This window comes from Mixophyes fleayi, chromosome 1 (assembly GCF_038048845.1).
Source record: "Mixophyes fleayi isolate aMixFle1 chromosome 1, aMixFle1.hap1, whole genome shotgun sequence".
Classification (NCBI taxonomy): Eukaryota; Metazoa; Chordata; class Amphibia; order Anura; family Limnodynastidae; genus Mixophyes; species Mixophyes fleayi.
This window is the reverse complement of record NC_134402.1, coordinates 34631359-34657254: the sequence shown is the minus strand read 5'-3', so window position 1 is coordinate 34657254 and position 25896 is coordinate 34631359. Positions and strand designations below refer to the sequence as shown.

At 41.2% G+C, this 25896-nt stretch overlaps 1 protein-coding gene and 1 long non-coding RNA gene across 3 annotated transcripts in view; one reads left to right on the top strand and one right to left on the bottom strand.

Moving 5' to 3' along the window:
* The window catches only part of LOC142129537 (uncharacterized), a 43385-nt gene extending 37692 nt beyond the window's left edge, over positions 1 to 5693 (bottom strand). For both annotated transcript variants that reach the window (XR_012685905.1, XR_012685870.1), the window contains exon 1: positions 5538 to 5693. This is a non-coding gene — a long non-coding RNA (uncharacterized LOC142129537). The remainder of the gene's footprint in view (positions 1 to 5537) is intronic.
* A 5263-nt stretch (positions 5694 to 10956) lies between these two features.
* LRPAP1 (LDL receptor related protein associated protein 1) overlaps positions 10957 to 25896 on the top strand; it is a 31030-nt gene continuing 16090 nt past the window's right edge. The window contains exons 1-4 of the mRNA XM_075194365.1: positions 10957 to 11202; positions 22044 to 22188; positions 23736 to 23860; positions 25072 to 25192. Of these exons, the coding sequence (XP_075050466.1) occupies positions 11032 to 11202; positions 22044 to 22188; positions 23736 to 23860; positions 25072 to 25192 (562 nt within the window). The 5' untranslated portion in view covers positions 10957 to 11031. The remainder of the gene's footprint in view (positions 11203 to 22043; positions 22189 to 23735; positions 23861 to 25071; positions 25193 to 25896) is intronic.

Below are 25896 nucleotides of genomic sequence, written 5' to 3'. Positions count from 1 at the left end.
TATAATCCATTTCTAACACTCAAAATCATCTTTAAATATTTTTTGTTTTCAGTTTGAATCAGGAAAAATATTTGCAAATGAATTACTCTAAAATATAACCATTAGTTCAGTATGATAATTATTTTGGCGAAAAACCCACAGTTCAGTTTTATGAAAACAAACATTCCAAGATAACACATCCAAAAGAGGCTGCTTCTTCAAAAAACCAAGATACAGGGGTCTATTTATTAAAGTCATGCGGTGTCAATCAATACGCATCAATGCAATGCATATTTAAAGACCGATGCAATTTGCCATGCCGACACTGTTCTGGGAGCCCCGGCGAAGTCCTGCTCCACAAACTGATTTTAGTATTTATCGGCAATCCAGTGCTGCTGGTGAACGGAGGAAGAGCTATGTGCATGCTCATAGCACTTCCACAGGTGAGCTATGCGCATGCTCATAGCACTTCCACAGGTGAGCTATGCGCATGCTCATAGCACTTCCACAGGTGAGCTATGCGCATGTTTACAGCACTTTCACAGGTGAGCTATGCCATGCTCATAGCACTTCCACAGGTGAGCTATGCGCATGCTCATAGCACTTCCACAGGTGAGCTATGCGCATGCTCATAGCACTTCCACAGGTGAGCTATGCGCATGCTCATAGCACTTCCACAGGTGAGCTATGCGCATGTTTACAGCACTTTCACAGGTGAGCTATGCCATGCTCATAGCACTTCCACAGGTGAGCTATGCGCATGCTCATAGCACTTCCACAGGTGAGCTATGCGCATGCTCATAGCACTTCCACAGGTGAGCTATGCGCATGCTCATAGCACTTCCACAGGTGAGCTATGCGCATGTTTACAGCACTTTCACAGGTGAGCTATGCCATGCTCATAGCACTTCCACAGGTGAGCTATGCGCATGCTCATAGCACTTCCACAGGTGAGCTATGCGCATGCTCATAGCACTTCCACAGGTGAGCTATGCGCATGCTCATAGCACTTCCACAGGTGAGCTATGCGCATGTTTACAGCACTTTCACAGGTGAGCTATGCCATGCTCATAGCACTTCCACAGGTGAGCTATGCGCATGCTCATAGCACTTCCACAGGTGAGCTATGCGCATGCTCATAGCACTTCCACAGGTGAGCTATGCGCATGCTCATAGCACTTCCACAGGTGAGCTATGCGCATGTTTACAGCACTTTCACAGGTGAGCTATGCCATGCTCATAGCACTTCCACAGGTGAGCTATGCGCATGCTCATAGCACTTCCACAGGTGAGCTATGCGCATGCTCATAGCACTTCCACAGGTGAGCTATGCGCATGCTCATAGCACTTCCACAGGTGAGCTATGCGCATGTTTACAGCACTTTCACAGGTGAGCTATGCCATGCTCATAGCACTTCCACAGGTGAGCTATGCGCATGCTCATAGCACTTCCACAGGTGAGGGATCCACGAAACCGGAGAGGCTTCAGCTGAATCCCATTGAAAATGACAGTCAATTCCACCCTGAGAAGTTTTTCAAAACTTAATGAGTTGGAGAACTTTGCAGACCCCATATTAATATATGGGGTCTGCATTAATAAATGTTAACTGGGTTATGGCTCGAGAAATCTTTTATTTCTCCTGCACTTAACCCTTCATAAGTTATGCAATGTTAATTTTTCAGAGAACACTGCTGTTTTCTCTATTTTTTATGGCTGACTGCATCTTATTATATAGACCCCTCAGTAGGTTCTAGGGTCCCCCAGGAGTACTAGCAAACCATATAATTTAGCACATTTTACAGATCGTTGGACCTCGGTGCACAGGGCAAAAGGCTTTTAGTTTGGGAGATATCTTCACAAACTAATAGTGTGTCTAGGTATATGAAGAGGTGAAACAATCTGACAAGGTGCACTATGCAAAAGTGTCATTGTCAACGAAAAAGACACATCCCTGCTACTTCACTACCATCCTTTCATTAAATTAAACATTCCATTTCATAAAAATACTGCTTGGTTAAGTCCCGGTTAAAGCTCAATTTAAACATAAGAATGAGGAGACATCTGGGTCTCCATTACAGGTGGCGCTCTGTGTGTTTGATGCTTGGTTCTACACTGTGCAAAATGTGGGCAAATATGAGACCGCATCTCTACAAGCTGGTGAACAAATCATGTTCTTTTGTGGAATGGAAATGAACACCCCTAACATACGCCCTCTTCACCCATTTTCCTAATTTCAATAATCTTCCTCCACAAATTAAAATCTAGTCTTTACACTGCTCCGTAGACCTAGGTGTACTGACTAACCTGTTGTATTTTGCATTGAATGCCCTAACTCCACCCAACCCTTTACATCAGCTAGTGCAAACTTCTGTTCCTCTGCAACCACTGTCACCTTGTTCCAGTGGCGGATCCAAGGGGGGGCCATCTGGGCAATCGCCCCCTCTAGCAGGGGCTTGCTGCCGACAGCTGCACACTGTGCAGGTCCGCTCAGCAGTGACAGTGTACTGCCCGGCTGCTCTGATTGTGTTTTAAACACAATCAGAGCAGCGGGGCAGCACACTGCCACTGCCGAGCGGATCTGCACATAGTGTGCAGCCGCCGGCAGCCTTAGAAATCAGAAAGGGGGCGGGGCCTAAATCGCCCCCCCTAAAATCGCCTTGTTCTGTACACCAATGACCTGTGCTGGAAATATGGGTGCATTCTGCATGTCAAAATAGGCTTTTGTGCTGCATCTAAGTCATAAAAGGCCCAATCTATTATAAATACACAGAGAAACGTTGAATCCCTTGCTTGTGCAGTTCATTGGGATAGCTAAAATATATAGAAAACTGTTGACTTCAACGTAAAAGAAAAAAAAAATTTTTTTTGCATGAAAAACTATCTCCCCTCGGCTTTGTTTAAAGAAATATTTTTTTAAAAGTATCTCATTGTGTAATTGATTCTGCTTGGGAAATAACCTCAAGCACAAAGTATAACAATAAAGATAATTAAAGAAGTTTATGTTTTAGAAAATATAATGAATGTACAATAAAAAAGAGTTTCCTTCATTTGTCTAGCTAAAAGCTTGTCAAAAACTCCCTTGCAGGGATCAGAAAGGTCAGATCTACTGCTGGGTTTTCCACGGTAATACTTACATAAAAAGGAGGACAGTCATTATACAAAGATGTGTATAGTTCACATGGTAAAATAAATTGACATGATTTTGGAGTCAGACCAAGAACTGTCATTACATCATTACATGTGTCACTAGTCAATTCACTCTTTGGGGTATATTTACTAAACTGCGGGTTTGAAAAAGTGGAGATGTTGCCTATAGCAACCAATCAGATTATAGCTGTCATTTTGTAGAATGCACTAAATAAATGAAAGCTAGAATCTGATTGGTTGCTATAGGCAACATCTCCCCTTTTCCAAACCTGCAGTTTAGTAAATCTAGCCCTTTGACTCTTGACCGTATCCACGTGCCCTGTCCTGATTCCTGGCACTCCAAAGTTGGGAGGTATGAGCAAAGGAGTCCTAAAAGTGAGCGAATGGTGTTGACTGGCAGATTTGCAAAGGTGGAAGCCTTCTTATATTTTCTAATTTTCATTATTACAATATCGGTTATGCTCAAGTGTCACTGAAGCGGATACTACATTGATTTCCAGAGCAGGTGATCGAACGTGTATTACCATTTATTGCATTGTCCCCACATCATGTGGTTGTGCAAATATAAGAAGAAGGCAAAAACATACTGGTAGGTTAAATGGCTTCGGACAAAAATGGACCTGTGTGTGTTAGGGAATTTAGAATGTAAGCTCCAATGGTGCAGAGAACGGGAAGTCAGTATAATTGTCAAGTACCCTGATCTGTGCACTTCATCATGGGTCTTCACTTAAATAGTGCTGACATCTGGACATAGCTGGACACTCTCTGCTGGGTGATCTTCTACCATCTGAGAATCCAGCAGCACATATCAGACACTACTATTACAGTAACACACCTTACTAATACACACCCACGGGTGGCTAAAAGCTTGTTACACTAAACTAAAGTGACTTAATTACTAAATAGAAGAGTGCTACTCTAAATACACCGGTAGAGTTACATTGTTTATTCTATTCTACTACACTGTGACACAATACTTCTATCCAGGATAAACAGATAACAATGCTGCCTTTGATTCAGCCCTTACTTCCTGGATATGAAGTCAGATCACAGCACCCTCATTGTGTAGCCCTTAACATTGATAGTTTCATGCTTTTTCAACCTACAGTGTGTTATTCCCCCCTCTCTCCATACTTTTTCCCAAGCAGCAATACTGAAGAAAGAGGAATTTAGTATTATATGAGCAGAGGAGGTGAATCCATTAATAGAGAGCACAATGTACTTATCAATTCACCCCCATCGAATCTCTCATGTCTCGCAGGATAGTTGCCTGGCCCCAATTGTCAAATATGGGAAACTAATTATTAATGTCGTGCATGCTAAGTACGGTACTGGTGCAATAAATGTCTAATTGTACGGGCACTTGTGCAATTAGGAGCTCAGAAGGTCTGTTGGTAGAGTAATGAGACATTTCCACTTCAGAAAACATCCTTTAAAGTATACATCGCGCCGGAGAACATGATTTGCAGAAGAGCTAATTATAGCATTGTGTGAAAGTGTAATATATAATAGGAGTCTTTATCAGTTGGGTACTGGGTAGAGACAGTTACAAATAATTTTCTTCTCTCTGGTTGGTGAATAGTGCAGCCATTGCCCAATCGGGGTGTTGAATATTCCCTAGACATTTTGCAATACTCTGACTGCTAAAGGGCCTTTGCTACTGTAACAGACTTTACCTGTTGTCAATCAGATCACCTGCCAATCACGCTACATCTTCAGCAACAATCCTCCACCTACCGCTTCAGTCTAGGAAGAGGATAAACAACCACAAATATTTGGAGTAAGTATAGTCAGGAGGAGACAGGGTGTCCGAGGTGGTGTGTGGGAGTAGAGAAACTACGTTCTACTCCTAATGCCAACTACTCGATTTTTGTCTGGACCTGGACGTGGGGTTACAGATATACGTGACAGGGAAGACCCCAAACTGAATATCTTACTCAACAATTTACTGGTGAGGGCCTCACCTAAAGAAAACAAAAGAGGAATACTAGCTATATAGTCGCTGTCTCCTCTTGATGGTCGTCTCCTTGGAATGGCATCTAGGAAATGGGGCGATACACAACAACCCTCCCACAGAGCTGTTTAACGTACTGGTATGTCCCACCCACTTTTAACAACAACAGTAACAGCAGCAGCTCCCTGGCCCTAACAATGCCCTATGTGACCAGTATGCCGCGTAACGTTATCTTCTAACACTACGTGTCGTGTACTACCCTTTCTAAAATATCCACAGTTCCAATCAGCCAAGCCGAAAAACAACAGACAGGACAATATAATACTCCAAAAGCCTATCTTTAATGGGGGCCTGACCAGGGCCGGTGTAACATTTCTTGGCGCCCTAGGCAAACGATCAACCATCCGCCCCCCCAATACCCACACTTGACTTTGTAAATTAAAAATAGCCACTTACCTTCCCCTTCTAAGGCTGCAGTCCAGGTGCACTGATGCCTGATGCAGAACGCTGATTTAGAGCAACCGCAGGTGGTGAGTTTCCAAATGTTAGATTTCAAAACAAAGCAAAAAAAAACAAAAAACTTATGATAATAAGCCAGCAACAGCCCCACCCCTCTCCCCACACATTACCACAATACCACCCCACCCCTCTTGTAGATGTATGCTATGTGTGGTTGGCGGAAGTGACATCACTGCCAGCCACTTGCCAACCAGGAAGTGCTGGCTGACAGGAAACACCCGGCAGCCATCTTCAGTTCTCAGTATATACCACATAGTAAAGACGTTTTCACAGCTCTCCAGCCTCTGCTTTTGATTTAAACGCAGACAGTTCTACACCTCTTACCCAAATACCTCGATCACCACTACCCACACATTACAATAATACCATCCCCATACATTACATGCAGACAGTGGCTGGCAAATTGTATTCTGTGAGCCAAGAACACAGCAGCGGCCCATCATAAGTAACCCCCCAACTTCTCAAAAATTACCCCTCATGATCATTAACCCCCTCATCAATCAATCCTGTCATTAACCCCTTTAAAATCATTAAATCTCTCACTATCATAATAACCACTGTATCAACATTAATCTCCCCATCGTTATTTAACCCCCCCAACATTACAAATTAACCCCCTTATAAGCATTAACTCCCAATCATCCCCCTCACGGTCATTGAATCCTTTAGCCTCATCATAACAACCCCTTCAACATCCTTACCCCCTTTTTAAATCATTAACTCCCTCGTCACCATAATTAATTTACAACAACATTGTTAAATAATCCCATTTATATTCATTATCCCTTAATTATTAACTACCTCAGCCTCATTAAAAGCACCCGTTTGACATAGTTGCCTACTCTCCCGGAATGTCTGGGAGACTCCCGAATTTTTGAGAGTTCTCCCGGGCTCCCGGGAGAGCAGGGCAACCTCCCGCATCCTACCCACTTTGTTAGTGAAGTGGGTGGGGGAGGAGCTAATGGTGTCATCTTGACCCCGCCCCCTGCTATAATAGCCCGAAATTTATATAGTTTGACAGCAGGGCCAGTATGACGCTATTGGCAAATATGGCGATTAATCCTCTCACCCTCATAATTAACTCCCTCATTATTCCAAACCTCCTCAACATCAGCTTCCCACCAAGCACATTAAATCCTCCCTCCATCCCCACTTACCTGTTGCTGCTCCGTCCTCCCTGTAATAGTCAGAGGGGAACTAATCACATGTCAGATCCCCTCTGTGTGCTTCTCTCCCATAATGCACCCTGTAGGCCTGAGGTGATACAGCCGCCCGTCAGCGTGAGCAGCCAGCTGGGGACAGGTAGGGGCTGTGTGCTCCGTGCCAGCTGCTCTCCGTACGTTACTTCACCCATGAGTGCCAAAGAAATTTCTTCTTTCTGGGCAGCAGGGGCACCCCCAACAGTCTGGCACCCTAGGAAGCTGCCTAATGGTAGCGCCGGGTCTGATCTTGTACCAGGGAAGCACCTCAAAAGCCTAAATTTAATTGCAGCCTGACAAATAAGGGCAAGGACACAATGACGGAGTTATTGAAAGGTTTAAGTGTCTACACGAAAATGGCCGACGGGGAAAAGAGAGAAATGCCAGACCAAGAGCGGTCTCTAAGTGGCAGGGGCTGAAATCCTACTGATGCCTAAGTTTTCCCCACAGACCTAATGCCCGAGTTGTTTTGGCCACAGGCTACACCTGATGTTAAGTGTCTTTCCTAATGGGCCCCTAGGCTCTAAGCCTAGCAAGACTGCGCCCCACAGACTTCTAAGCTATACACTATGCCCAACTAAAGTGGACCTAACAATAAACCTAAGGAGCCACGGGGCTAGTGCCTGAAAATCTTCCACATGCCTTGTGCCTGAAAATGTAACAGGGTATAAACTGCAGGCATGGGCTTGCGAGATGGTTTCCTAAAGGTCTTACCTGCCTCTCACAGCCTCCATTTCCTTGTGGTCCATCGACTGCCGCTGTCCTCAGGGCTCTGCCGCAGCTCTCTCTTCTGAATCCGACGTCTTCTTACTTGATCTAGACGTCTTCTCCTCCAGGTCTGTCTCCACCATCATACTGATCCAGTGTCACTCACAATGATTGAATATATGTCGTCGCCAGGGCGCTGGGCAATGATGCGGCGAGCACTGATTGGCCGGAGGTGAGCCCGCGATTGGCTCACCTCCTTGTATGCCTTGTAGTGTAATTTTGGGTACAGCTCGGTAACTAGCAAGTCTCTCATCATCATATTAGGGATTTTTATTTTATTAACCCGGAATGCCTGGTGGACCCAAAGAAGAGGACCACTTGCACCACAGAATTCAGATGAGAATTATAATGGTTAGAGTGTTGTGTTGTGTGGGGGTGTTTATTTATAACATCTTTTTTATCATGGTGTTTGCTTTTAAATGCATTTTTCACAGCTGCACTACAAAGTTGGCCCTGGCAGCCATAGATATGCTGGCACTTGTAGTACTATAATTTCCATTGCAGTACTAGCTTTACCTCTCACTCTATGCAGATGAGCAACTTGAATTCCAACACAGTCACGTAAATAAATGATGTTCAATCACACACAACTAATAACATGATACTTCATCACTTGACTCTTGAATAAATGCAGCCACAGATTTTCATGACAAAAAGTACAACTTTCCCTGTAATCTTAGAATGGTTTGGGCTGACCTGTATTCACACAAAATGGTGGGTAGTAAGCTCAATTCTCTCTGTTCGGCAGCTTTATCCTGTAGTCCGACAACATCTGACAGCAGTAGCAATCTGTTTGCTCAGCATCTATATCACTTAAAGCAGGTGAAACTTGGTCTCTCAAACCCAACCACCCTCTCTCCCTAATCTCTATTGCCCTTGATATAGATATCGCAGTCCAGCACTAGCAAAAGGAAATAATACAAATCCATATTTTCAGGACTCCCCACACTATCCCTATACTCTTCACTCTAAGAGTAGAACCTCAGTACACCAGTAAATAAGTAATATAACCAGCTATACTTATATGCAATTCCTCCACTTTGTTATTTCTCTCTTCATATATTTTCTTCTGTTCGGTGAGTTTAGTACCTTAACACTGGTTCACTCTTCAACTCCTGCTATACATAGTAGGTATAAGATTTTTTTTTTGTTGTCCTCATGAAAAATTATTAACGTTTTCAATTAACAAAAGTCAGGTGAATAAAACAGGTATTTCCCTTTGACTTACGGGTGGGGCACAAAATGACGATTAGGGTAATTACGACAAGAGTGACAGTAAAATGCCAATTTGCGTAATCCCGACATGTAGGAAATGGAAACTTACTGAAAAAGTGACAGACAACATTTCCAGCAAGCTTGCTATAAACGCCAACAGGAGAACAAGCTTGCATTGTGATTGTCATCACTTAAAATGGCGACAGTTACTTTGCTGGTATTAAGGGGGCAATGCGAGGACCCGGAGCCTGTATAATGTCCAACCATTCGTAAAAAACATTAACTTAAATTAAATTAAGGTTAACGGTGTTTGAAGCCACCACCCCCACGCTTTATGACGTTGGTCATTATACAGGCGCCGGGTCCTCACATTACCCCCTTAATACCAGCAATGTAACTGTCGCCATTTTAAGTTACGACAATCACAGTGTCGGCTTATTCTCCTATAGGAGTTTATAGCAAGCTTGCCGGAAATGTTGTCATACACCATATGGCCACTTGCTTGTGTTTTCCCTCCACACTGTCAAATTGCTGCATTCAGTAATTTTATAGCGAGTCACCAGGGCCTGATCATCCAATAGGCTGACTAGGCTTTTAGCTGGGGGACATGACATTTTTTGGGGTGAAAAATTGTGACAGACAAGCAGAGATATAAACTGAAATTCATTTTAAAACATAAGAGAATAGTTTCTCTCCAAAGTAAAAGAAAACATGAAATCAAAATGTTGTATAGTTTTAATTTTGACATACTCCCATGGTAAAAAGTGAAGACACGGAATCATCCTTGAGCAAGCACTTGAGGATAAGTGAGTAGAAGAGACAAGGATGACTACAGCCATAGTTGTGACAGCCCCCTCCACCTTCACCCTCAGTAACGCTCGTTCACACCTCAGGTTCCCTATACAGTTCAGATTTTAATGGAAACGAAATGAGTGACAAAGACAGCCATGACCCGTTTAAGAAGCCAAGTCGAGATGAGTTCGGAAAACACGGGAACATAAACATTGGTGTTTGTTGGTGAAGGATGTCGGATTTTAAATTAAGGATGAGTTGTGGCTTGCCTACCTTGCATTAGCCTGGCATGGAAGTCGTATGGTGCTATTAGCATATTATCTTAGGGTGGCCTGAACCATTAGATAGACCCTCGAGTCACTGTGGTGTGCCAGTGAAATAGCGTTTCTCATTTATTTTAATGTTAGGATGACTGAACTCACTTTAACACACTGCAGTTTCCAGATCAGAAAATCACATCCTTGAGACCTTTCCCTATGACAGTTACCTGTGCTTTCAATCATCATTTTAATCATCATCATCATCATTTAATTATATAGCGCCAACATATTCCGTAGCGTTTTACAATTGGGGACAAACATAATAATCTAATAAACAAACTGGGTAAAACAGACAAAGAGGTGAGAAGGCCCTGCTCGCAAGCTTACAATCAGTTTAATCAATTCACCACAGAAAAACATGCAATAGATAATTGGGGCAGATCATTTTCTACTGGATGAAATGCATGAAGTTCAATAAATTTGACATTGTCTTAAGCACTGTGCGTTAAGAATACCTTCCAAATTAGTGATTTAACACCCCTCAAGCAACTATATCCAACATCCACTCTTCATTCGTTATTGATCCTGTAGAAAATAGGTAGTTGGTAAAATCAAGTAGCAAGAAAATAAATAAAAAGAATAAAATGACAATAAGGCACATTATGTTAGCAAACAGCATTATTGCACAAAGTAATAACCCAAATAAAAAATATTTATGTTATAGAACTAAAGGTCTCAGCAACAGCATGTCCTATCAACCTAGGGCTCTCAGGGTATGCTGGGAATTATAGTTCTACAGCCGCTGGACAGCAACAGGTGATCAAACCCTGATTTATGTTAACATTGCAGTTAGTGTTAATAACTTTTTAGTTTATTAGTTTAGTTTATTTAGTTTAAAATATTAAAATATCTCTGCTCTATGCTACACACAGGTCTCTTTATTCCAGCCCCTCTCTTCCTTGGCTCCCATCCTTGCATTCCTTTGCAGGTAATGATGCTAAACAATGCTGCACACTCCCACAGCGCTGCTAGAGTTAACATTTGAAGGGGGCGGATCCAAGTGCTCGGGATCAGCCAATGAGGAGGGAGTTCGTGGGCCATGTCAAGGGGTGACCAATAAGCAGCCGGATCCTCAGGCCTGACATTCGGCAGCGGCGTCTCCTGTGTCCCTGTGCACCACCGCTCTGCTGTGCAGACATGTATGTTGTCTTGTGTCGCCTGTCCCTGCTCTGCTCCCTGTCCTTGCTGGGGGCCCAGGCCCAGGGCGGAGGGAAGTATTCCCGGGAGGTGAATGAGAACCGGGCGGGAGGAGAGAACGCCGAGTTCCGGATACAGAGGCTGAACCAAGTCTGGGAAAAGGCTCAGCGGGTGAGTGAGCCATGTGACCTCCATAGCCAGAATGTTATTCTGTATTGTACAATGGGCAGGATGCAGTGCTTGTAACTAACACTGTGCTAGCAATGTACTATGTATGTATGTATGTATGTATGTATGTGCAAAACTAATACTGTGCTAGCTATGCACTATGCATGTATGTATGTAATATATGTATGTGCAAAACTAATACTGTGCTAGCCATGCACTATGCATGTATGTATGTAATATATGTATGTGCAAAACTAATACTGTGCTAGCCATGCACTATGCATGCATGTATGTATGTATGTAATATATGTATGTGCAAAACTAATACTGTGCTAGCCATGCACTATGCATGTATGTATGTAATATATGTATGTGCAAAACTAATACTGTGCTAGCCATGCACTATGCATGTATGTATGTAATATATGTATGTGCAAAACTAATACTGTGCTAGCCATGCACTATGCATGCATGTATGTATGTATGTAATATATGTATGTGCAAAACTAATACTGTGCTAGCCATGCACTATGTATGTATGTATGTATGTAATATATGTATGTGCAAAACTAATACTGTGCTAGCAATGCACTATGCATGTATGTATGTAATATATGTATGTGCAAAACTAATACTGTGCTAGCAATGCACTATGTATGTATGTATGTGCAAAACTAATACTGTGCTAGCCATGCACTATGCATGTATGTATGTATGTAATATATGTATGTGCAAAACTAATACTGTGCTAGCAATGTACTATGCATGTATGTAATATATGTATGTGCAAAACTAATACTGTACTAGCAATGCACTATGTATGTATGTGCAAAACTAATACTGTGCTAGCAATGTACTATGCATGTATGTATGTAATATATGTATGTGCAAAACTAATACTGTGCTAGCAATGCACTATGTATGTATGTGCAAAACTAATATTGTGCTAGCAATGTACTATGCATGTATGTATGTAATATATGTATGTGCAAAACTAATACTGTGCTAGCAATGCACTATGTATGTATGTATGTGCAAAACTAATACTGTGCTAGCAATGTACTATGCATGTATGTATGTAATATATGTATGTGCAAAAGTAATACTGTACTAGCAATGCACTATGTATGTATGTGCAAAACTAATACTGTGCTAGCAATGTACTATGCATGTATGTTTAATTCTCTCTCTCTCTCTCTCTCTCTCTCTCTCTCGAGAGAGAGAGAGAGAGAGAGAGAGAGAGAGAGAGAGAGAGAGCGCGCGCTGTGTGTGATGTGACCTACTCCATTAGAATGGGGAGGATGGGATGTGGTACAGCATAGTAACTGACATACATATGGATATGCATTGATGGCATGTGGTCATTTCCATATACTGTGATATTCTATATCACAGGAGGCAGAGTGGTATAACTCCTACTTAAACTGTATATATTTAGGGCCACATTAAATTAGCCACCTCAATATCCAGCTGCGCACTTTATTGGCGAATATGGTACTGAAATATCGGCTTATCTTACTCTGCACCTCTATGAAACGCGAGGGAAAATGAGCGCAGATTTCTGTTAAAAACTCAGAAGTGATGTGTCTCCGCGGACTGATCCAGATACACATCGAGTCCCTTTGCACCAAATTGAATCTGCCCCTTAATGTAGGGAGTGGAGAATATTGGTTCTCAACCAATGATAGCTTCAGGATAGCTTCAAGGGATGGGAATGCTTCAGTCTGTTGAATGTAGCTGAAATTAGCATAAATTTATTAGATAAGAATAGATAATGCAAAACTAAACGGCTATTTTTAAAACTTTAAAAGGTGTAAGGAGTGGTTTGGTATAAATGTAGTCCGATTGTGGGACACTTATTATGAGTTTAAGGGTACTTGGTTACCATCAAAAGGCGATACATGTTTAAAAACAAGTTGTGAAACCCTGGCGTGACTGATGGCTTTCATACATATATTGTGTAATTTGCTCTGCTGACTGAATGTTTTGTGCATACTGATTAATACTGTATGTGTTTCACCCGTCTGTTTTTATTTGCCACCTGGCTCTTGGAGCCCAACAGAGTCCTATTATAATAGAATAAACTATTGTTTATCCTATTAGAACAGGTGCTATGTGAGCACTACAGCCAGCAGTGTGTGTTAGACCACTGACCACCAGTCTGACCAGTCCTGGCAGGTGTGGGCAGTAACCTCCAACATTTTTCATTATTATTGCAAAGTGTTACAACTACCCCACTTGGCTGCTTCTTAATACCACCCAGTTGGCAAAATTTTCTGGGGACAAAACTGCTTCCCCCTTACTACCCTCTTTCTCACCAAGTACTTAGGGTTGCCACCCTGCCAGTACTTTATTGTCCTGGCGGGTAAAAATGTTACGGAGTACCAATGCTAATAATGGGGCAAAAACATAGTGGACATAGGGAGGACTGCATTTTTTTCCCAAGAAAAGGTGTCACCCTTACAAGTACCCCTGTGTTTACTGTGTACCCACTTTACGTTCGCCCATCGCTATGGAGAACTTAGATGAGCGCATTTACTCTGCTTTTCACCTGTAATGGTTTTAGCACTATCTGACGAAAACATAGGGAGTATTAATCCCTCTGATAAATAGTGTTTCTGTGTACAGAGGGTATGGGGCAGAACGGTGGCTCAGTGGTTAGCACTTCTGCCTCACAGACTGGGGTCATGAGTTCAATTACCAACCATGGCCCTGTGTTTGCGTGGGTTTCCTCCGGGTGCTCCGGTTTCCTCCCACACTCAAAAAAACCCCCAAAAACCAACATACTAGTAGGTTAATTAGCTGGTAACAAATTGACCGTAGTCTGTCTGTGTGTGTATGTTAGGGAATTTAGACTGTAAGCCCCAATGGGATAGGGACTGATGTGAGTGAGTTCTCTTTACAGCGCTGCAGAATTGGTGGCCCTATATAAATAAATGGTGACGATGATGTATGAAACAGGTGATGCATCATGGATGCAGTATTCACTCATTTTCAACACACGGGATACATCATCGATTTTCTAGAAAGTCCATGTACACTCACTGATTGCCTGTTTAATATAGAGATCAGTGTCTCTGTCCACACTTGAGTTTGGGGGTAGCTAGCAGCCGCCCTCCCCCCATTTCCCAGTTAATTAGTCGGAGACATTCTTGAATATGTTGAAGTCCACAAGTGTCCTTTAAAGCTGAGACAAGCCACTCATTAACCTAAGACCAAGAATGGTTGAAAAATCTTCCCGTTTCAATGCTTAATAAGTATTCAGTTTTTCTACATCCTTAACTCCAGTAAATTGTTATTTTGAGTAAAAATACAAACATTAATCTGTCTTTGAGGTACATATTAGGCAGGTTACAAAGTCTATTATAGATATTAAGGATATTTTTCAAGTTCCTTGGCCTGGGGAAAAACGGTCACTTTGTACTTTTAATATGGTCATAGAATTCCAATATTCTGTCCTCATATTATATAACTGCTGAATATAACAAGTGTATGTTTGTCATATACAGGTTTATGCATATCCATAGTAATTATTCAGTAACAATAACTTCGCTTTTATTATGTGCAACATGTTACTAATCATGGATATATGATCACTAGGAAAGCATGGTAAAGTAAGAATTGACCATTTATTTTCTTTTTTTTGCGTGAGATTCAGTACAAATTTGGCAAATTCAGCTTGGAAATAATTTCACCTGGTCACCTTACATTGACATGAATACACTACTTCAGACTGGTTATTTTTCCTTATAATATAACAATGTACTCCCTCTTTTTATTCTTATTGCCAGGCTGAGTATATGATATGTTGGTACTCATTGTGGTTGTGATTATTTCAGTAAAATGTATCACAATATTAAAAATTCTATAGTAATACAACTATGTATTACTATAGAATTTAATATGGAAAAGTTGGTTCTTAAAAAAACAAACAGCTGTATTAATTAAGATCTGACAGAAATTAGTGGTCTATCAACACCCTCAGATATCATCATCATCATCACCATTTATTTATGCTCAAAATATAGGCTGTTGGACAAATCTCAGTAGTGTTTACTCAGGTAGTAATCATTGATTATTAATTAATTTTATGACGTGCTTGTATTCTGTTATTCCATTTGGTCTAGTACGTAAAAGTATGTATTGTTATATAAATCTCTTAGAAATTACATTATACAGCGAAAGCACACATTATTATTGGTTGGGGAAAGCTAAAAAACTGAAATAAAGCCCAATATATTAATACAGTCAATTGGTGGCTATTCATCTACAGTATAACTGTTTTATACATAGTTATCTAATACATTTATTTTTGTTCTGCAATAAATCTAAAAACTATGTTTTTAATATTTTACTTTTGTCGTAATAACATTATGGAATAAATGTATGAAAATGTATATATGGACCAACTAGTGTTTACAGTACATGTGTGCAAATTAATAGGGCAAAGTCATTACAAAATCATAATCTATATATATATATATAGCGCCACCAATTCCGAAGAGCTGTACAGAGAACTCACTCACATCAGTCCCTGCCCCATTGGAGCTTACAGTTTAAATTTCCTAACACCCACACAGCCTATTGTTAATTTTGTCAGCAGCCTATTAACCTACTAGTATGTTTTTGGAATGTGGGAAGAAACCGGAGCACCCGGAGGAAACCCACGCAAACATGGGGAGAACATACAAACTCCATGACCCCAGTGCTGTGAGATAGAAGTGTTTAAAATATTTCATAATGAATTAAAGGACTTTTTGCTCATTGCAAATCACTGAAATTCTGTGCAGCTGTGAGATTAAGCAATACATTATTCATAATTGTGAAACCATTGCTAATATATGTGGGTTCCAGTTAAAAATATGATCTAACACCAGAAGATTTTGGTGTCCATTTATAATACAGATACAATAGAATTTCATTCAAGGTGATCAGTATTGTTTTTTTTTGTTGAACTACATAATACATATTTTTTTTTCTCTTGCTACATACTGCACAATGATCACCCAGGAGTGCTTTAAACCTACGTGTTTTAATCTCTTCTAATTATTAAAGTGTTGACTATGGCATATTTCACTGCATTTCCTTTTTTCCACTTCTTCCACTTTCAAGTCTATTACAAGTATAAACGTTGCTTATTTACAAATTATAACAACAAAACTACGCTGTAATGGAATTCCGCAGGTCAGACCTTGCAAAGTCTATTGTCTCCTATGGGAAATACTCGCTGTATAGAAAAATAAATAATAAAAAAAGATATAATGTAATCTAAATATATTGTGTTTTGTAAGTGGTAAACGTACAGAAGACACCATGTCTGGCTCAACTTCTGTAAAAGTTCAAAAGAAATTCTGAATAGTGATCAGGGCAGCACAAGAAATCTTATTGCTCACTGGTTAATTAGAGATCTGTGATCAGTTATTTACTGTACAATCTGTAAGCTGTGGGCATATCAGTGGCGGAACATGGGGGGGGGGCCATCGGGGTGATCGCCCCCCCCCCTAGCAGGGGCTTGTTGCCAACAGCTGCACACTGTGCAGGTCCGTTCAGCAGTGACAGTGTGCTGCCCGGCTGCTCTGGTTGTGTTTTAAACACATTCAGAGCAGCGGGGCAGCACACTGTCACTGCCGAGCGGACCTACACATACTGTGCAGCCGCCGGCAGCCTTAGAAATCAGAAAGGGGGGCGGGGCCTACATCCCCCCCCCCCTAAAATCGCCCCAGGTAGAAAAATTGTCTAGATCCGCCCCTGGGGCATATGTTGGTTGCTAATTAGTGTTTAGTGTCGCGTATTTCCTTGAGTCACACAGTTGATGATGATAGTTGGGCTGAAGCATGCAGTAAGATCCGGTGACAGTGGTCTGAATTATAATTGTGTGTGTAAAATATATATATATATATATATATATATATATGTTGATAGAGAAAACAAGTAGGGCGCCCAATGTGTAGTATCAGATAGAAATGGGGACGATATAATAAACTGGCTGCCTTTGCTAGATGTAAACCCCTATACCTGGGAGACTGTTGACCCTGAGCACACATACGCTACTTGTATAACAGGATTTCTGGTACGCAGATTTTTTGTTTTTATTTGGAGGTGTATACCTAATATCAAGCCATTTTGGTTGTTGGGCTTCCACTATTGATAGTGGTGGAGGATTTATCACAATTGGTGTTACATAACACAACTATACTACACTATATGTGCTTTTATATCCACATTGTCATCATCCTGTGGGTGAGGGGGAGGTACTACCTCTGAAGAGGAACTCCTACCATACCACTTGATCCTGGAATCCTTACGGTACGCAGTTTATTATATCGTCCCCATTTCTATCTGATACTACACATTGGGCGCCCTACTTGTTTTCTCTATCAACAGTTACCTCAATTCTTCCGGATTTACCACCTGGACACAAGTTATCTGCGGCTGCCGCTCTTCAATTGAGCTATATGTGTTTATTGCGGGACTGACCATCTGGCACATTTTTATACCAATTATATAAACTGGTGGTTACAGTGTGGTTGCTAGCGCCTTATTATATTGATCTTGTGCTTTTATATATATATATATATATATATATATATATATATTTTAGTTTATTCACCGATTGGAATGAAACCAACGCAAGGTGGTCCAGTTGGATCCTGGCCAGGTTTAAGAAGGATTCAGGTCCTGGTCGAACCTCCTATTGGTTTAGGCTGACCAGAACTTTGACCAGGGGAGCCTGTTCTGGGCCGTCCATTGGATGGATTTGGATGACCTTAAATATAAAAACAAAAACGACACTGGGCAGCCACCTCATGAGTGTGTTGGAAAAGCTGAAGCTGCTAATTATTTTTAAAATGTTGACGGTTACATCCAACTCATTTGTAACTTAATAACTTGAAGAGTCAATGGGCAATTCCGGTTACTTCAGCTAGTGTGTGTGTGTGTGTGTGTGTATGTATACACACATCACATTGTGATGGCTATATGTCTGGTACAGAGTATCTCCAAAACCGCCGCTCTTGTGGAGTGGTCCCAGTATGCAATGGCTAGTACCTACCAGAAGTGGTCCAAGGAAGGACAACCGGTGAACCGGTGACAGGGTCATTAATGCCCAAGGCTCATTAATGCGCGTGGGGAGCGAAGGCTAGGCCGTCTTGTCTAATCCCACAGAAGAGCTACTATAGTACAAATGCCTGGTGATGACAGAATGGTGTCAGAACGTACAGTGCATCACAGTTTGCTACGTATGGGGCTGTATACCCACAGATCATATCTGCCACCGAAAGCGACTACACTGGAGAGGTGAATGCCAGACCTGGGCCATGGAGCAACGGAAGAAGGTGGCCTGGTCTGATGAATCATATTTTCTTTTACATCATGTGGACGGCAGGGTGCTTGTGCGTCATTTACCTGGGGAAGAGATGGCACCGGGATGCAATATGGGAAGAGGGCAGTGCGCTGCTCTGGGCAATGTTCTGCTGGGAAACCTTGGGTCCTGACATTCATGTGGATGTTACTATGACATCGTACCACCTACCTAAACATTGTTGCAGACCAAGTACATCCCTTCATTGCAGAGGTATTCACGGATGGCAGGGGTCTCTTTCAGCAGGATAATGCACCCTGCTATACTGCAAAAAATGTTCAGGAATGGTCTGAGGAACATAAGAAAGAGTTCAATTTGTTCACACGGCCTCCAAATTCCTCAGATCTCAATCCAATCAGGCATCTGTGGGCTGTGCTGGATAAACAAGTCCGAGCCATGGAGGCCTCACCCTGCAACTTACAGGACTTAAAGGATCTGCTGCTAACATCTTGGTGCCAATGGAGTCCATGTCTGGCCCTTTTTACTGCTACCATTCATATTTAAATTAATGCTTCAGTTCAGACAAAATATTAACCAATGCTAAATTGATAGTAATTGCAGATTGGTTGCTGTGGTCTGTGCATATTTTTTGCACCTAGGTGGTGAAACTTAAAATGGTCTTATCTAATTCTTCACATGAAACTGAGTTTTGAAAAGGACTGTCTGTTTTCATTGATATTAGATACCAGTGTTCTATTGAGCAAAATATTAGTGCAGACAAACAGTAAAGATCAGAAATACAGTTCTTCAGGCTGCTAAGAAACAAGTCATCCATTTCTCAGGCTGAAAATGAAGCAAAAAAAAAAACCCACCAAAAGAACAAATTCAAATTCTGCTCCCACTGATGGGGGTTCCTGGTACATGAAGTAATTCCTCCTCTCCCCCATGTTCCCCTCAACTTAAAATGCCTTGCAATTATATGGACTATTAAAGTCTCTAATTACACCCATGACGCCCAACCTTAGCATCCTGCCATCTGAGGAGCCCATCCCAAGCACTGATTTCTTCTCTACATTAATATCGTACACCAGAAGCTGCTGAAACCACCATCGCCACCAGCAGCAACCACCTCTAGGCCACTGATTCCATTTTACATGCAAATACTTTTATACCCGATGGCCGTTTTCTTCATGTGTGTGAGGTATTGAGACGCACATAATGGGGCTGATGTACTAGTCCAGTCCGTGTAGCAAATGGAGCGTTAAAATGGCTCTGGGCGTGTCCAGAAAGTGGACGCACGCCTAGGTGCAGAAACAGATCTGTGTGTTTCTTCCACTTACGCCAATCTGCGCCGGGAGAGTTCTGCCAGATGCGTTCTAATGTAGGCTTAGTGCAGTAAGGGTGGTGAATGGATGTAGAATAGGTAAAAGACCTTTATACCCCTGAGAAAGCAGGTTATCAGGCTTGGCCGCATTATCATCCCCGTCATCTATTTTCACTAGTGAGCTGCTTGTGATTGGCTGTTTGCGATAACACCGCTGATACTTATAGGAGCCTTCTTTGTCGCTCAGACGTACACGAGGGAGTTGGTGTGTGTGTCTGTCTGTGTGTGTGTTAGGGAACTTAGACTGTAAGCCCCAATGGGGCAGGGACTGATGTGAGTGAGTTCTCTGTACAGCGCTGCAGAATTAGTGGCGCTATATAAATAAATGATGATGATGATGATATATCATTTTTTTTATTTTTCTTTTTTTTCTTTCTTGTAAACATTCAGTTATATATAAAACTAGTTATGCAGTAAAAACACTGCCTTATGGACAATACAGCTAGCAATATCCTAACAGTGGGAATGACTATTCAAGGAACTACTAAACCACAGAATATAATCTTTCACATATGAACCGGTTCAGTGTTAACCTGACATTCCAGTGCAGCATTGTTAAAAAGTAACGTATTATCTCTCCCCTAGATTAGACAGTTGATGCCTCTTCCACATCTTTAGGCCGGTGTCCTGATGTGATCTTATGTAGATTAAGCTGCTGTGACATCACTGCCCCGATGTATATTTCCACCAATCCACAAAGCCTATTTATACAGGTCAACCCAGTGGACCTGTCAATCACTATCTGTTCACAGAATCCACTCCCTCCTAATATGACAACCTGCAGCAGGTGATGTGTCCTTTTTAGTAGTCAACTTTTTGTTATATCAGCTCTGTACTTGCTTTTTAAGTCACAAACTTTTAAATATTATGTTGTCCTGTATTCGTAATTACAGCATATGGAAATAATTGTTTGTGGTAGACCAGTGAGCAAAGTAATAAAACAGCTCTATTGAATTGTCTACATTTCTCTCCAATACATTTACTGTTTCTTTAATACAACATAAGATTATATTGTTACCTTTGCATTAGACAATAGTGACTGCTCTTTGTTAACTCTAGTCTATAGGTTCTGAGTACCTATGTCGTAAGTCTTCAGAATTAGAGACACACAGATGGGCAGGAGATAAACTGGGCCTTGCTCAAACAACCTGCAGTCAAAAGTTAACTACAGCACAGTTTTCCATCTCAGCCATTCCCTGTGTGAAAGAGAAGGGTCTAAGCCCAGATGTGGCCAATCGGAGCATCTCGATGATGCCAACCGTACAGAGTAGCGATTTGAGTTTGGTTTGGGAGGATTTGCTGTCAAACTCGCCTTTATATGAAACGACAAGTGACGCATCACTTTTTTTTTTTTTTCTTTACTTTTTTTTTTAATTGCTATTTTGATGCAGTGTTTTTTGTTACTGTTGTTGTTTTTTTTTTGTTTGTTTTTTGTCAGCAAGTTGACAATGAAAAAGCACAGCTCGGACAGCTACTGACATGTACCATATCTGTTTTTAAGAATGTACTGGATTCAGGATTGAGTTTGGGAGTTGCACGGCTGAATCTGAATCATCATTCAATGTTATTGTGCAAGATGCAGAGGATTCCGTTCCAGGGCTAATGTTACGAATATCTTTTCTACCAATAGACCCCTCCTGCTTACTTTTAATATGCAAGTTAGGATTTGGATTCCGTTTGTTTTACGGCAGAACCTTTTGTAAAAGTATTCCCCATTCATCTGAATATCAAAATATAGATTTGGTGCGTATCTAACTCCAGACAAAAAAAGAAAAAAAACCTGAAAGATAAAACAAAGAAAAATTACAGGCAAATTAAATATTCTATCACTCAGCCCACAAATTCCCTGAATCACAGTTATCCAATGACTCTTCTCTATCCCACCCAACATCCCTAATCTTTCTTAATGGAGACATAATGCAACAGGGATCAGCAACGGGCAAGTAGCTGCCAATCAGTGGGGTCCTGGACACATGGGACCCCCAGGGCTGTACTCGTTGGGGGTACAACTCCGTGTAGGTATGGAAACTAATTGTAAAATAATAATTAATGAGATGTGCTGTGTACTTTACTCTCCAGCCTGTATCTCCGCCTCACTGGTTTTGTGCTTGGAATCGAGGGAGCACGTTCTCAGCCTCCTCTTGTTTGTATTTGATTTAGCTCCAACTTTCTGCAGTGAAGTTTGCAGAACTCCACAGCGATCTAAAGATGCAAGAAAAAGACGAACTGAACTGGAAAAAGCTGAAGGCGGAAGGGTTAGACGACGATGGAGAAAAAGAAGCCAAGCTCAGGCGATCTCTCTATGGTAAGTATTATTATTTTTTTTTATTTTATGATTACAAGCATCAATTTCAAGTGACTCATTTCTGAACCTTTACCCTAATCCTCTTATGGAATGTGCCTCTTGCAGGGATGAGTTGATTGGATCAGGCCCCTTGGCACGCATGACCACCAGTGCCTTAACCCATCTAATCTCCTGTAGGATGTAGTGTGCAGTCCTCTGGTTACTCAGCAATCATGGTCGTCTGTCTGAGATCATTACGCTGGAGGCAGTCATTCAGTTCCACCTATCTAGAGAGGATTAATAACCAGAACAATGAATATTGTATGAATGGGAGTTAAAGTGGAGCTGCACCCATGAGACGGAACTGATTTATTATTAAAAATCTATTTATACCTAGTCGCAGGCACCGGTGTAATCTTGGCTTGTGCTTAATAAGGGCTACCATAGTCTGCATTATATACACTGGAGGGAATGTGTACGGTAATGGAAATGCTCTAGTTCATTCTTCCTCGTCTTTTACATTAAATAAACTTTTTCAACTGAATTGCTGCTCGGATCAGCCTGCTTTATGGCTCATATTTATCATGAGAATGATAATTGGGTGAGGAACCTTTCATTACATCGTAGTGCGCTTATCTGTCAAACTGCAACATGGAGAGCAGAACGCGTCCCATTCATCATCATCATCACCATTTATTTATATAGCGCCACTGATTCCACAGCGCTGTACAGAGAACTCATTCACATCAGTCCCTGCCCCATTGGGGCTTACAGTCTAAATTCCCTAACATACACACACACAGACACACACACACAGAGAGACTATGGTCAATTTTGATAGCAGCAAATTAACCTACCAGTATGTTTTTAGAGTGTGGGAGGAAACCGGAGCACCCGGAGGAAACCCACGCAAACACGGGGAGAACATACAAACTCCATACAGATAAGGCCATGGTAGGGAATTGAACTCATGACTCCAGCGCTGTGAGACAGAAGTGCTAACCACTTAGCCACCGTGCTGCCCATACACAGTATAGGACCCCCAACTCTAAACTGCTGCTGAACTAAAATCCTTTTGTGGAATGAAAATAGCTGTGCACGCTCTCCAACCCTTTATTCCATTACAATAATCTCACTCCTCAAAAAATATCTTGATTTTTACACTGCTCTGCAAAATGAGGTGCGTTGGTGCACTGTTCCATATTTCAGTGGGAATGCCTTCAATTTGTTCATCTTATTCCCTCTGCCTGCTGCCCACTGCTGCTCTCCCACAAAGGCATCCATCTTTCTCTGTAAACCTATGTAGAAATCTAGACGTACTGACCTATAATAGTTCCAAAGCTGTTTTTAGCACAGCAGATGTTTTGTGAGTAGTAAGTTACCTTCACAGAGTACACTGCTCCTAAGGAAAGTATTCAGTTTATTGAAAAAATATTTCATTATGTTTAGTTCTGCTTTAATGTAATTGTGCCGAGGAGATTTATAATAACCGAAACCATAGTATTAAATCCCTTTTGTCTATACGTTATACAGTTCATGATGTTTCATTTTATGGATTTTCTCAATAGTTATTTTGACCAAGTATGGACTGGATGGGAAAAAGAAAACACAGACAGAAGACAGTAACTATCTTAAAGATGGCACTGAAAATGACGTGTTAAATGATCCACGTTTAGAGAAGCTGTGGAACAAGGTAAGAGTTACATTATGGGTCATTGGGAATATCACACTGTCTATACATTACATAGAGAGTCGTTCCAATCTCCAGGCACCACTGCCAGGAAAGTCATTACAGGCTCTACAAGCACGCTTAGCGGTAACACTAACGCAAGATAAAGCTAAAACATACATGTCCTGGATTTACACATTAGATGGTGTCCTCTAGTACGCTGCCACCAAGCAATCAATACTAATGTTCTGAAAAGCATTTTCAGTGCTTACACCTAACGTTTTATTTTGAGCTATATGTGCTGGTTTTATTAGAGGTTTATTTCCAAGTCCTTTTGAATGTACATTTTGAATATACTGTTTGTCATAGGAGTAGAAGGGAGCACTGTTCTTATGATTGTATTGATAATAAGTTTGTGATTGGACTAGCCAAGATACTTGCTTTACTACTTAAGAAAACAATCCTAACATTAGAGTTTTACCCTTGCCTTTCTGTTTTCAGGGGGGAGATATGGTCATACCTAGTTACCCCGTGCCCCAGACTAGTATATCACTCGGGGGTCCCTCCTTTGGTACTCTTGTAGTTTGCAAAATTCAGTGCTTACCTCTATGCTCCTTATTAAACTGGAATCAACCATCACTTTATCTCTGTGTGTTGGTTGGAAGGCTTTCATTTGGTGCTGCTACAGCTTAACACCAAGTGCCTCATTACCAGGCGTCCAAGCATTCTAGAGGGTGCAGATTAGCACTTGGACAGACCATGTTGCAGTGCAAAGGGCAAAAATAAAAAAATGTTCATGCAGAATAAATACTTCGTGCTTTTGCATGTAGCAAACAAATACATTGCAATTTACAGTTAAGCTTGGATACAAACACTCCTCCATCAGAGTTTGTTCACACACAAGTGCTGAGCTGATGGGTAGAAACCCATGGAACTAACACCCGTTTTAGTGATGCTAAACCAGTTTTCCATGCACTTTTGATATATTGCGCAATTACCAATACAATCTGTTATACTGGTAGCATGTTAATGAATAAGAAATTAGTTGTGCTGCTTCTCATGTATTAGTTAGCAGCTGATAAAGCAGATGGGTGCGAACAAGCCCTGAAGGTGAAGATCTCTTTAACCTTACAGCACCTGAAATTCTCTTTACATAAAGCAAGCAGAAGCTGAACGAGATGTATTTTAGGCAGTTTTATTGCGCAATATTTCATAGTATTTTTTTCCTACCACAGGCAAAGGCTTCTGGGAAATTTTCGGAAGATGAGCTGGATAACCTGTGGCGGGAGTTCCTCCATCATAAGGAAAAGACCAATGAGTACAACATACTCTTAGACACTGTCAGCAGGACTGAAGGTACAGATCGAGGCACCTAGTCAAACTAACAAAATTGCACATTATTTTTTTTGGGGGGGAGGGGGATCATATTCTTTCTTGCTAAATTACAAGCTTGTGGGTTGTTTTATTGTTTGCCTTTTGACCTGAATAAAAAAATTGTAATCCTAATTTTATGTTTTACAAAATTAGATTAAAGGCAAGTTGTGTTTTTGAGAATTTCAACTTTTTGTCCTTCATCCAATGCCCTTTATACCATGTTTAAGACCTCTAGGGATGATGGAAATAGTTCAATTGATCTTTATTTTTATTTTTTAACAAAGGTGCCTTGGAAACTGGTTAACTCCTTTAATCATTTTATTTCTTGTTTCGTATAATTGTCCTTTTAAGAGGACAGTGATTCATTGTCCTGCTTCCCTCTGGAGAGGTGGTAAAGGCTGTGATTGGCTGGCGGTGTTCTACTTAACAGAATTATCCTGTACAGACCTAACTGATTCGCACACAGGGGTAACGTTTCTTTTTGCCCGTGATGTAGCTCCTGGTGAATAGTTATGCAGCATTCTCATCTTCTAAGATTAGGGGGTAAATGTATCAAGCTGAGAGTTTTCCGGCGGGTTTGAAAAACCAATCAGATTCAACTATCATTTATTTAGTACATTCTATAAAATGATAGCTAGAATGTGATTGGTTGCTATAGGCAACATCTCCACCTTTCAAACCCGCCA